This window comes from Salvelinus fontinalis, chromosome 10 (assembly GCF_029448725.1).
Source record: "Salvelinus fontinalis isolate EN_2023a chromosome 10, ASM2944872v1, whole genome shotgun sequence".
Taxonomy (NCBI): Eukaryota; Metazoa; Chordata; class Actinopteri; order Salmoniformes; family Salmonidae; genus Salvelinus; species Salvelinus fontinalis.
Window position 1 is genome coordinate 1,707,442 of NC_074674.1, and position 12,068 is coordinate 1,719,509.

Consider the following 12,068-nt stretch of genomic DNA (forward strand, 5'->3'; position numbering starts at 1 on the left):
CAGACTAACCACTATATTAACTACTCGCTTTTCATTTTCTGTCACCTCTCTTCCTATGTCCTTCTGTCTGACTATGTAGACCCCTGGTGTGGTCCTGTGGACTGAACTATCCACACAGACTGTGCTGCAATTATCACCCCATCTGATCTCCACTGTAATCATGACCAAGCTGAACAGTGGGGTGCAGGGAGGACAGATGGCAGACAACGCCCCAAAATATGAGTCTGAAATATTAATAGAAAGGCCATATGCTCACGCCGCTAATAAATGGAAAAAGAGGGAAGGCAGAGCTGAGCTCTGTCCACCTGGCCTTGTGGAAATTTGGGAGAGAAATATTTGTTGCTTATTTAATTGTACAAAATGTAATTGTCAAGTGTTTAATCTTTATTTAACTAGGCAAGTCAGTGAACCTCTCTTGGGTACGTGAGACGTTAGCGACGTTAGCTCTTCAACAGCCAGTGAAACTGCTGGGCGCCAAATTCAAATACAGAAACACTCATGATAAAAATTCAGAAAACAAACATATTTTACATAGGTTTAAGTATTAACTTCTTGTGAATCCAACCACGGTGTCAGATTTTAAAAATGCTTTACGGCGAAAGCATACCTTACGATTATTTGAGAACATAGCCCAGCAGACAAATCATTACAAACAGTAACCAGCCAAGTAGAAGAGTTACACAAGTCAGAAATAGAGATAAAATGAATCCCTTACCTTTGATGATCTTCATATGTTTGCACTCAGCAGACATTCATTTACTCAATAAATGTTCCTTTTGTTTGATCAAGTCTCTTTATATCCAAAAACCTCTTTTGTTCGTGCGTTTTCTTCAGTAATCCACAGGCTCAAACGCAGACAAAAAATCTAAATTGTATCCGTAAAGTTCATAGAAACATGTCAAACAATGTTTATATTCAATCCTCAGGTTGTTTTTAGTCTAAATAATCGATAATATTTAAACCGGACAATAACGTTGTCAATATAAAAGGTAAACAAGAAAGGCACTCTCTCGGTCGTGTGCATGAAAAAGCTCTGTGACACTTTAGGGTCCACTCATTCAGACTGCTCTAACCTCCTAATTTTTCAGAATACAAGCCTGAAACAATTTCTAAAGACTGTTGACATCTAGTGGAAGGCATAGGAACTGCAATTTGAGTCCTAATTCAATGGATACTGTAATGGCATTGAATAGAAAACTACAAAACCAACAAACAAAACTACTTCCCGAATGGATTTTTCTCAGGTTTTCACCTGCCAAATCAGTTCTGTTATACTCACAGACACTATTTTAACAGTTTTGGAAACTTTAGAGTGTTTTCTATCCAAATCTACCAGTTATATGCATATCATATCTTCTGGGCCCGAGAAGCAGGCAGTTTAATTTGGGCATGCTTTTCATCCAAAATTCCGAATGCTGCCCCCTACCCTAGAGAAGTTAAAGAAGAAATTCTTATTTACAATGATGGCCTCCCCCGGCCAAACCCTAACCCGGACAGCACTGGGCCAATTGTGTGCCACCCTATGGGACTCCCAATCACGGCCGGTTGCGATACAGCCTGGAATCGAACCGGGGTCTGTAGTGACGCCTCTACCACTGTGCCACTTGGTCAACCCTATCTCTCTTATTGAAAATATTTTATAATGAGATTAATTAGGATAAAGGTGAAATAAAATGCAACTAAGTCTTAAATGTAGAATTTTGAACGGCTATATTTGAGCAATATTGCTAATAACATAAACCACGAGGTAGAGCTCTGCTACCCAACACGAGCCCGACATTTATAATGGATTTGCTAAAGGAGGAAGTTATTTTGGGTACCAGGCTGGGCCTTACATTTGGCTATCGGGCCTGGGTAGGGCCTGAACGTCGCAGGCTTAAAATTCATGCCCGTGCAGGGTTATATCCTGAGGTGCCTTATTTGGGATGGGCGGTGTCCAGATTTTCATATGGTCATGTTGTTTCTGTACCATAGCGGGGTATAAGGTATTACCGAAAGTGCACACAAGGGGTGCTATTTCTACAAGAAATTATTGGACGCAGCGATCTTGATCCAGGAAGGGATTGAATGTCTCTGCTGTAACCAAGAAGCTTGATCTTGACATCTAGCCACATAGCTAGCAAGTTATCAAACCAAATGCATAGCTGGAGCCCAGACCTGGATATAATTTATTTGACACATCTTAGATTTTTTAAAGTAATACTCAACTTATAACAGTGGCATTGGTATTTCGGGGGGGGGGGACCTCTACGGTATATCGCTCGAGCCTTATTGATATTATAAACTGGTTACTGGCATGAATAGAACAGTAAACACCTATTTTTGTGTCATACCCGTGGTTTATTGTCTGATATACCACGTCTTATAGCCATTCCGCATCCAGGACCCAGACTACCCGGTTTATAATACGAGTTTGAAAACAAATGCACTACAGGAAGGGATTAGCCTATTGCATTTTATGACTTTGAAACTAAACAGGGGAACGGGGTTTGGCTAGGAGTCAGTCAGTGTTGGCAAGGGGGGTAGCACTGTGACAACTGTTAAAGTAGTGTAGATTGTCCATCTCCCATTTCCAGTTTGCGGTCTCGCAGCCCTGAGCTTCGGCTTTCACTGAGACAGAAGGTGACAGTGGAGAAGTGGGATAGAACTGAACCTGTCTTAGATTTTCCAAACACTCCACAAACTTTCTTTAGGCTATTCATGTGTACAGGCGAAGGGGTTGATGATTGTATTATCACCTAAATGATCTTTGAAGAGCCCTGACAATATCATTAATGTATTGTTCACCTGTTTTTCAGTGGTGTGGTTTTGGCGAGGGCATGGAGCACCCTGTACACAGAGGGGAGACGATGTCCCTCGGACTGCACGACAGGTACTGTGCAATGTATGTCCAAAATTTCTTCTACATCTATACACACAATCATTCAACGTTCCTCACTTTCCTCTGAAGTGGCTCATTTTAGCCGTTCTGGGTTTTCTCATGTTATGTGTGAACATGTAACGTTAGTAATTCTCTCATCTCTTAATTAATATATGAAGTTTGACTTTTTTTTATTCTCTCATATTTTTGTCAGGTCTGCTTGCTTTCTCTCACGGACAGAGATAGAAATTGTGGTTTTAAACAAAAATAATATTTCCTTTTTGATAATCTGAGTTTCTACCTCTTGCATCAGGTGCAATATTCTGTTTCTGTTTTAACTTTAACTTGCCTGATTACATCTTAAAGTGAGTCAAAGACATGGACTCAGTATGGAGTGTTCATGCAGCTCAGTGTGTGTGTGTGTGTGTGTGTGGGCTAACTTAGCTGTTGACGATGCTGCAGCAGTGATTCAGGTTGGGTTACAGCGTGTATCCATGACTCAGTCTGTCAGAGGGCTGTCATTGTCCCCCTGTTGCTGGGTAAATGGCTGCCTCTTTGGGCCTGTCTCCAGGCCCCTCTTTGGGACGTGTTGTTTTTGTACCAAGTGACTAATGCCTTATTTCAAGCTGTGAGTGAATTTTTATCCGTAAGCCAGTTACTATCGTCAACGGTAATGAATTAGGAAGTTGTGTGATTGTGGAGAGCCAGGGGAGATTACTCACAACATCATGACTGTTGACTATTTTAAATTCTGCTGCTCTCATGACTGTATTTTTCTGTGTCCTCTCTGGTGTAGTGTCAGCGAGGCTTCTCTAAGCCCCTGTCCTTTGTGCCTTCCTGTTTGTTGCTGCAGCTGTTCAGGGATTTTGTCTTCTCTGAGCACTTCATGAAGATTTTAGTGGAGTGCCTCAACTAGAAATGCTTTCATGACACAATGTTACAGATTTAGCTCTAACTAGAATCTGTGTCAGTGCATTTTGACCTATGATTTATTAGAATGATGAGCTCTGACTACTCAAGTATACTGTTTTTTTGTTTTTAACAAATTGTATTTCTTTCCACCAAAACAAGTTGCTGTTATGTCTAACCTAATCCTGCCTTCAGCCATTTCCATGACCGTAACCACAGCAACAGATCTTAATGGGCAATGCTTCAGTCGTGTGGTTTTATTGTTTCCCTTTTGTAAATTTTGTATTTCCTTATTATATTGTGTCCAGTACTTTTGAAGCTAAGCAGTAGTTTGAGGCTGCCGTTCCATAGGCTTGGGCAGGGCTCTACGCTGACCTTTTTTACAAGGAGCACGTGTGCGCCTAAGTTAAAATTGTAGGCACGCACACAAAGAAATTTAGGAGCACAATGAAATATATTTGATGTAATAAAGCTAGAATTGTACATTTTCTAGGCTCACTGGTGCTCCTAAATAAAAAAAAATCCACATCCCACAGAAAAATATTTTGCCGCATATGCCAGTAAAATTGTCACACTGTAGATAGAGCCCTGGACTTGGGCGGTATACAGGGGTAGGATTTTTAATACCGTTGAAACAATTTCAAGCTTATTCTTTATTTTTAAATAAATACCTGCAGTCGACTTGTGCGCTAGGTTAATAGATAAAGCAGATCGCGTTCTTCATTTCACCTGTTGCATTATTGTTTCATTATGAAGCTGTTCCCCAAAGCAGCTGATTAAGCCAGCCACATGGTAGGTTTGTTAACAAAGAGCAAACGGAATCTTTTGGGACATGACGATCCACTGTTGTGCAAGAGAGGTGATCAAGTTACAATTGAAATTCACTACAACTGTTTGCCAGCTAAATATCTTATAACTATAGGTTTAACTATCTAAGATTCTCTACAGCTCAGGGCTCCAGCATTTGGTTTGCTAACTTGCTAGCTAAGTAGCTAACTTGCTCAAGATCAAGCTTCTTTGTTACAGCATAGACAGTCAATCTCCTGGATCAAGATCCCTGCTGTCTAATTATTATTATTTTATATATTTAAACTTTATTTATAGATTTTCAGATATAACAAAAACAGTACAACACCAACCCCTCATTCCCCCCCCCCCTCCTTAATTATTTGTTTTGTGCTTGTAGCAAACTTTCAGTAGCCTATTGAGATAGTTGTATAATAAGCTGGGTTGTCTGTCCTTGCAATTAGTTTGTTTGCTTGCGCTTATTAGCATTTAGCTACTGTCCGCTATGGGAAGTTTGGAAAGACTTGCACTGCCGGTAATACAGTATACCCCGGTATGGTATAGAAACAGCATGAAGCTATGAAAATCTGGACACCACCGAAGCCTACTGGACCAGCATGTCCCTCTGTTGTCACGCAGCTTGCTACCTCCTAACGAGCATCAAGGAATAGTTGCGTGGCAGTCTTTGGCCAGAGAGTGTGCCTCTGGACTGGACAACATGGTGCAGTGGAGCGAGAGTAGACTACAAGCTGATGGGGGAGAGGTTGATGGCTTAATCAAACACACAGATTGGCAATTATTATTGACATAATGGGTTTGTCATCATTCCTCCCCTCCCAACCAACAGTCGCTTCAGCTTTACACCATCACTCTTTTGAGTGCTATTGTAATGAATAAACCATACAACAGCTTGACTGGGTTTTAGCGAGTATATTGTAGGAGTTGAGGCGTTTTATTTCTGTCTTTCATTCTGTGCTAAGCAAAGTGTCTTTTCAATTTAAGTAGGATCACTATAATGTACATTTCATGTCCAGATGGAGGTAGTAACAAAAAGGCGGGAACATTTCAGTGCGTCACTTGGCAAGTTGATACTCCTAATGCCACAGTTGTTGGCCAGCAAACACTAGACTGCTGCAAACCTTCTTTTGAGGTGGACAGTTGACTCTTCTAGGCACTCTTAATAGCAAGCTCATGGGAACGTGTGCTGTTGGCAAGGTTTTTTCCCCCCATGTTCGCTTTTAACAGCTTCAATCTGTTGCATCGATACCCGCCAATTGGCAAATCTACATCTGTTTGCGGCTCTACGCTTCTGCTGCCCACATATGAACTCAAATACCTAAATCCAATGTCTATTCAACCCTCTACATTGGGGTGAATCTGTATTTTCTAAAGCCGACTCTTACTTCTGTCCTCAACCACATACGATGTGACGATTGGTTTTGTCAAAGGTCTTTTTTGTACTGCCCTGAATTGATCCCTGCGACCTAGCCTAACTCTGTCTGTATTAGAGGTCGACCGATTATGATTTTTCATCACCGACACCGATTGTTGGAGGACCAAAAAAAGCCAATACCGATTAATCGGCTGATTTTTTTTTATATATATATTTGTAATAATGACAATTACAACAATACTCAATGAACACTTTTATTTGAACTAAACATAATACATCAATAAAATCTATTTAGTCTCAAATAAATGAAACATGTTCAATTTGGTTTAAATAATGCAAAAACACAGTGTTGAAGAAGAAAGTTAAAGTGCAATATGTGCCTTGTAAGAAAGCTAACGTTTAAGTTCCTTGCTCAGAACATGAGAACATATGAAAGCTGGTGGTTCCTTTTAACATGAGTCTTCAATATTCCCGCGTAAGAAGTTTTAGGTTGTAGTTAATATAGGACTATTTCTCCCTCTACCATTTGTATTTCATATACCTTTGACTATTGGATGTTCTAATAGGTACTTTAGTATTGCCAGCCTAATCTCGGGAGTTGATAGGCTTGAAGTCATAAACAGCGCAATGCTTGAAGCATTGCGAAGAGCTGCTGGCAAATGCAGTAAAGTGCTGTTTGAATGAATGCTTACGAGCCTGCTGCTGCCTACCACCGCTCAGTCAGACTGCTCTATCAAATCATAGACTTAATTATAATATAATAACACACAGAAATATGAGCCATGGGTCATTAATATGGTCAAATCCGGAAACTATCCATTTGAAAACAAAACGTTTATTCTTTCAGTGAAATACGGAATCGTTCCATATTTTATCAACGGGTGGCATCCATAAGTCTAAATATTGCTGTTACATTGCACAACCTTCAATGTTATGTCATAATTACGTAAAATTTTGGCAAATTAGTTCGCAACGAGCCAGGCGGCCCAAACTGTTGCAAATACCCTGACTCTGTTGCACAGAATGCAAGAGAAGTGACACAATTTCCCTAGTTAAAATAAATTCATGTTAGCAGGCAATATTAACTAAATATGCAGGTTTAAAATATATACATGTGTATTGATTTTAAGAAAGGCGTTGATGTTTATGGTTAGGTACACATTGGTGCAAAGGCAGTGTTTTTTTCGCGAATGCGCTTGTTAAATCACCCGTTTGGCGAAGTAGGCTGTGATTCAATGATAAATTAACAGGCACCGCATCGATTATATGCAGCGCAGGACAAGCTAGATAAACGAGTAATATCCTCAACCATGTGTAGTTAACTAATGATTATGTTAAGATTGATTGTTTTTTTATAAGATACGTTTAATGCTAGCTAGCACCGCACCTTGGCTCCTTGCTGCACTCGCATAACATGTAGTCAGCCTGCCACGCAGTCTCCTCGTGGAGTGCAATGTAATCGGGTATGATCGGTGTCCAAAAATGCCGATTACCGATTATTACGAAAACTTGAAATCGGCCCTAATTAATCTGCCATTCCGATTTATCGGTCGACCTCTAGTCTGTATGCCGTATTCTCTGACTGGCTGTCTGTGATTATGCAGATGAGGCTAATCTCATCCGATTTAAGATGTGTAAGAAAGATGCATTTTCTTGACCGTTAATATGAAAAGTGAAACATTAATCACTAACCCATTACCCAGCTAAGCCTAATTCTAGTAGCAGTTCTATTGTACTACACCCTGGCTTGTTTTATTTAGGACTACACAGAGTTTGTATTGTCTGGCTGAAAGTGGATCATGACAAAAGACAGAATGTGAAAAGGCATACATAGAGAGTGTTCTTATGGTAGATGTTTGTAGGGCTTTGAGCACGGTTCTATCCATCCTTCTCCAGCCCTGCCTGCTGCTGTTTCTGCACTCAGTAGAAGTCCTCAGCCTTCAGCACCTGCTGGGCCTCTGCTTTCATCACCTCATCCCTCTGAAACCAGGCAAACTTTTGTTGCTCTCTACCTCAGTCTTAGATTTTTCTACACGTGGTGAGTTTCTCTTAACTAGCACTTTCAGCAGGATTATTTCTCACCCCAGAAACGCTTTGATAACGACAAATGCATATTCTTTTCTGATAATTGCCAAGCCTTTCGAAATGTGTTAAAATGTGAAACAAACCAGGCGCTGTTTCATAACTGGAACATGACGTTCAGGGCACTTGCTTTTTTTTCTTCTTTCTTTTTTTTACATGGTTCTTATTTGGATAGTGCTAAGCCATTCGTACTTTTTAATGTCGGTTCGGTTTCAGTTCATTTTTATATAATCTATCACGGTTTTCGGTTTAGATTTTTAGATTTTATTTTTTTTACATTAAATTCACTATACGGTATGTGGGTTCAATGCCGTAACACAGAATAAAACAATTCATAAAAGTCCCATGATGGTAGTGACTGCCCATTACAGCTTATCACTTATTAACTATAAGTCATTCACATAACTTTTTAAAAATATTTCAGATGTTGTGTATATTACATTTGTTTTGTTTAATTACTTGATTTAATTCCAAGTCATCATCTCATCTCTATAGAGCTGCTGCCTATGCTGTATGACAAAACCACTATACCAACTATCAATCACTTAGAAGATCATGTATTTTCAGGCTCGTGAAGCAACTGCTTTATACTTCTCTCGATGGTGCGTTCTCTCAGTCTCCGTGTCTGCTGCGCACAAACTGACAAGTTTTTATGCGTGTGTGCAATGGATTGTGGTCATTGTAGTTAATTACCACATTTTCAGCACTAAACTATGTAGAATATTGGCTTGTTGAAAACTTCAACTCCCTGCTACATTGCACAGTTCAGGCTGATCTGATTTATCTCCACAAAAACTGCACATCGATCTCACAGGAAAAAAAAGCACTAAGTGGAATTCAAATGATTGAACCGACGTCGGTCAATTATACTGAACAAAAATATAAACGCAACAATTTCAAAGATTTTACTGAGTTATAGTTCATATAAGGAAATCAGTCAATTGAAATAGATACATTAGCATTAGGCCTAATGAATAGATTTCACATGACTGGACAGGGTTGCAGCCCACTGGGGAGCCAGGCCCAGCCAATCAGAATGAGTTTTTCCCCACAAAAGGGCTTTATTAAAGAAATAAATACTCCTCAGCACTGTTTTACCAATCCTATGACAGCTGGATAGACTGTCAGATGAGATGAAGGTTTTGATCATTCTGATCGGGCCAGAGATAGGATGGATGAGGAGCCACACTGTGTGGTGGTAACTGCATGCGCAGTCAGCTGCTTGCTTGAGGGGGTATATGGCGTTTAGACAGTACAGTTCCCTCTGTGTCCACTAGATGGTATATGTTTGTCTGTTCTGCAGTCAGTCACGAGGGCTGTCTGTTCCCCTTATGCTCATACAGGTATGAACCCACACCCAATGGCCAGTACAAATGTCAGGCAAAGGAAAGGTGCACCAAACACAATGCAAAACAATCTTATGGACAAGAAAATGTGTAGATGGTCAACACTTTTTTTAATATGGTGTATGTGTTATTTTAGTCCAGTGTGTTTCTGTTAGAACAGTGATGGGGTGTGCGTTAAAGTGAGACAGAGTATAGCAGTGTTACAGCACCGTGAGGATGCATTCCTGTCATCCAGGGCTGTTGGGTCAGTGTGTTTGCATAGCTCAGGAGTCTGTCTGTCTCTTTCTCTCGCGCTGTCTCTCTCCCCTCCCCCCAACGACCCTAATCGCTTCTGAAAGAAGTCCACAGATTGATGCTCACCAAGGCTCTGATAAAAGCAGCCATTGTCAGGCTTCACTCTAAAAGCTGGAGGAGTTTGGTTATTGAGGACTAGGCTATCAGTGCTGCCTCCCCTCTTTGTTCCCAGCCTGTCTTGTTCTTCATAATACTGCTCAGTTGTTGTGGCTTGCAGGGCAGAAGTCAAACGACGTAATAATGACGCAGTTTCTTCAATAGATGTTCAGATGACATTCTGTTTTTGAAGAAGGGAAGTGTTTCATGATGAAACATACAATGATTGCAAAATTGCATTGGCCTAACTAGCTTAGTCTTTTTAAATGGGCAACTCTACATTTAGGACTATCTGGTTTCATGACAGATCCAGTACCATGTTTAGATGTTTGCCCTCCGTTTTTGATTTAGGATTGTATCTAAATAAAGAGGAGCAGCTTTAGTACCCTAGATACAGGCTGTAGTACAGGTCAGTATAACCTGCACACACAGCTCAGGCTGTAGTACAGGGCAGTATAACATGCACACACAGCTCGGGCTGTAGTATAGGGCAGTATAACATGCACACACAGCTCGGGCTGTAGTATAGGGCAGTATAACGTGCACACACAGCTCGGGCTGTAGTATAGGGCAGTATAACATGCACACACAGCTCGGGCTGTAGTATAGGGCAGTATAACCTGAACACACAGCTCGGGCTGTAGTTTAGGGAAATATAACCTGCACACACAGCTCAGGCTGTAGAACAGGGCAGTATAACATGCACACACAGCTCGGGCTGTAGTATAGGGCAGTATAACCTGCACACACAGCTCGGGCTGTAGTTTAGGGAAGTATAACCTGCACACACAGCTCAGGCTGTAGAACAGGGCAGTATAACATGCACACACAGCTCAGGCTGTAGAACAGGGCAGTATAACATGCACACACAGCTCAGGCTGTTGTACAGGGCAGTATAACATGCACACAGTGTACAGGGCAGTATAACCTGCACACACAGCTCAGGCTGTAGTACAGGGCAGTATAACATGCACACACAGCTCAGGCTGTAGTACAGGGCAGTATAACATGCACACACAGCTCAGGCTGTAGTACAGGGCAGTATAACATGCACACAGTGTACAGGGCAGTATAACCTGCACACACAGCTCAGTTTTTTGATCCAGAGACAGGCGTGGTGTGTTTTTTCACTCTGATATTAATTGTATTTTGTATGGAGGAGGAGCAGGTACAAATGAACATATTCAGCCATGCTTTGTTCACTCAGACAGACGCATATTCATAATTTTTATGTGCTCACATCTGGCTCAGCGCCATCCCCACTCATCTGACAAAGGGCTAGATTTCCATTGTCTGTTTCATTCCTACCGCCATCATACAGTTTAATCTGCACCCATAAACATATTCTCCCCGTCATCCTCTGAAACCACAGACAGAGACTGAGAACATGAGTACCCTGCCTGAGAGACCAGGCTGTGTACTCTGTTGAAAGAGTTTCATAGTGATGAAGTGGCCCAAGACATCATGGCTCCAATGAAATTACCTGCAGTGGTTCTATTGGTTGATATTCTCCCTAGTTATGGGATGAGATAGTGAGGAGTAAACCTTGAGGGAGGGGTTAAGGGCAGGTTGGAAGACATTCCCTTAAGCTCCAGAGTGAGAAAGCAGGAGTGGGGTGACTAGGGGTCCAGCTTGGCTGAGGCTGGCACTCTTAGAAGTTCCACAATAGGTCGTTTTTCATGACGATGGGAGTAGAAGAGATTTGAAACAAAGGGCTAGAGAGAGGGCTTGTCAAAAGGAAGTAGCACACAGGAAATGACTTCTTGACATGGCCTTCAGAGCTCTTTGGACGAGAGAGACTGTAATCGTGGAAATGAGCTGCACAGTGCTCTATTCATGGTTGTATTTTTCTCTTAGTGCTTGAGTGAATGTTGATCTGAGGTTTAAAGGTGTTTTAGTGTTCCATCTTGATCAGCTAGCTGCCTCAGGCAAGGCCGTGGCTTGTGTGTCACTGCAGACTGTGGGAAGATCTCAATTGCATACTCCTCGCATCCTCTCTCCTTGTCCCCTTTTCAAAACCCATTGGATTAGAAAGCCAGAGATCCCTCCCCTTTTGACTTTCTGATCCAATGGGTTTTGAGAAGGAGAGAGGACGCGAGGAGTATGCAATTGAGATGATCTGTGTTCCTGCTAGATAAGAGGGCACCATGGATGACGGCCATGCAGGAGACACTATGTGGGGACAATCTAACTGCAAGGGTCCATTGGAATGAGATCTTCATTGTATATCTACACAATCTGCCATGCTTGCATATTAGGCTTATATTTTATCTTTGATTAAAGTCCGGAGTGGAGAATAAAC

General features: G+C 41.4%; 1 protein-coding gene across 4 annotated transcripts in view; it reads left to right on the forward strand.

The window, feature by feature from the left end:
* The window catches only part of LOC129863344 (kelch-like protein 13), a 65,949-nt gene that overhangs the window by 2,574 nt on the left and 51,307 nt on the right, over window positions 1–12,068 (forward strand). For 2 of the 4 annotated variants that reach the window (XM_055935253.1, XM_055935257.1), the window contains exon 2: window positions 2,799–2,884. In XM_055935253.1, the coding sequence (XP_055791228.1) occupies window positions 2,820–2,884 (65 nt within the window). In that variant the 5' untranslated portion in view covers window positions 2,799–2,819. The remainder of the gene's footprint in view (window positions 1–2,798; window positions 2,885–12,068) is intronic. The other 2 variants (XM_055935254.1, XM_055935258.1) reach the window with 1 other exon arrangement.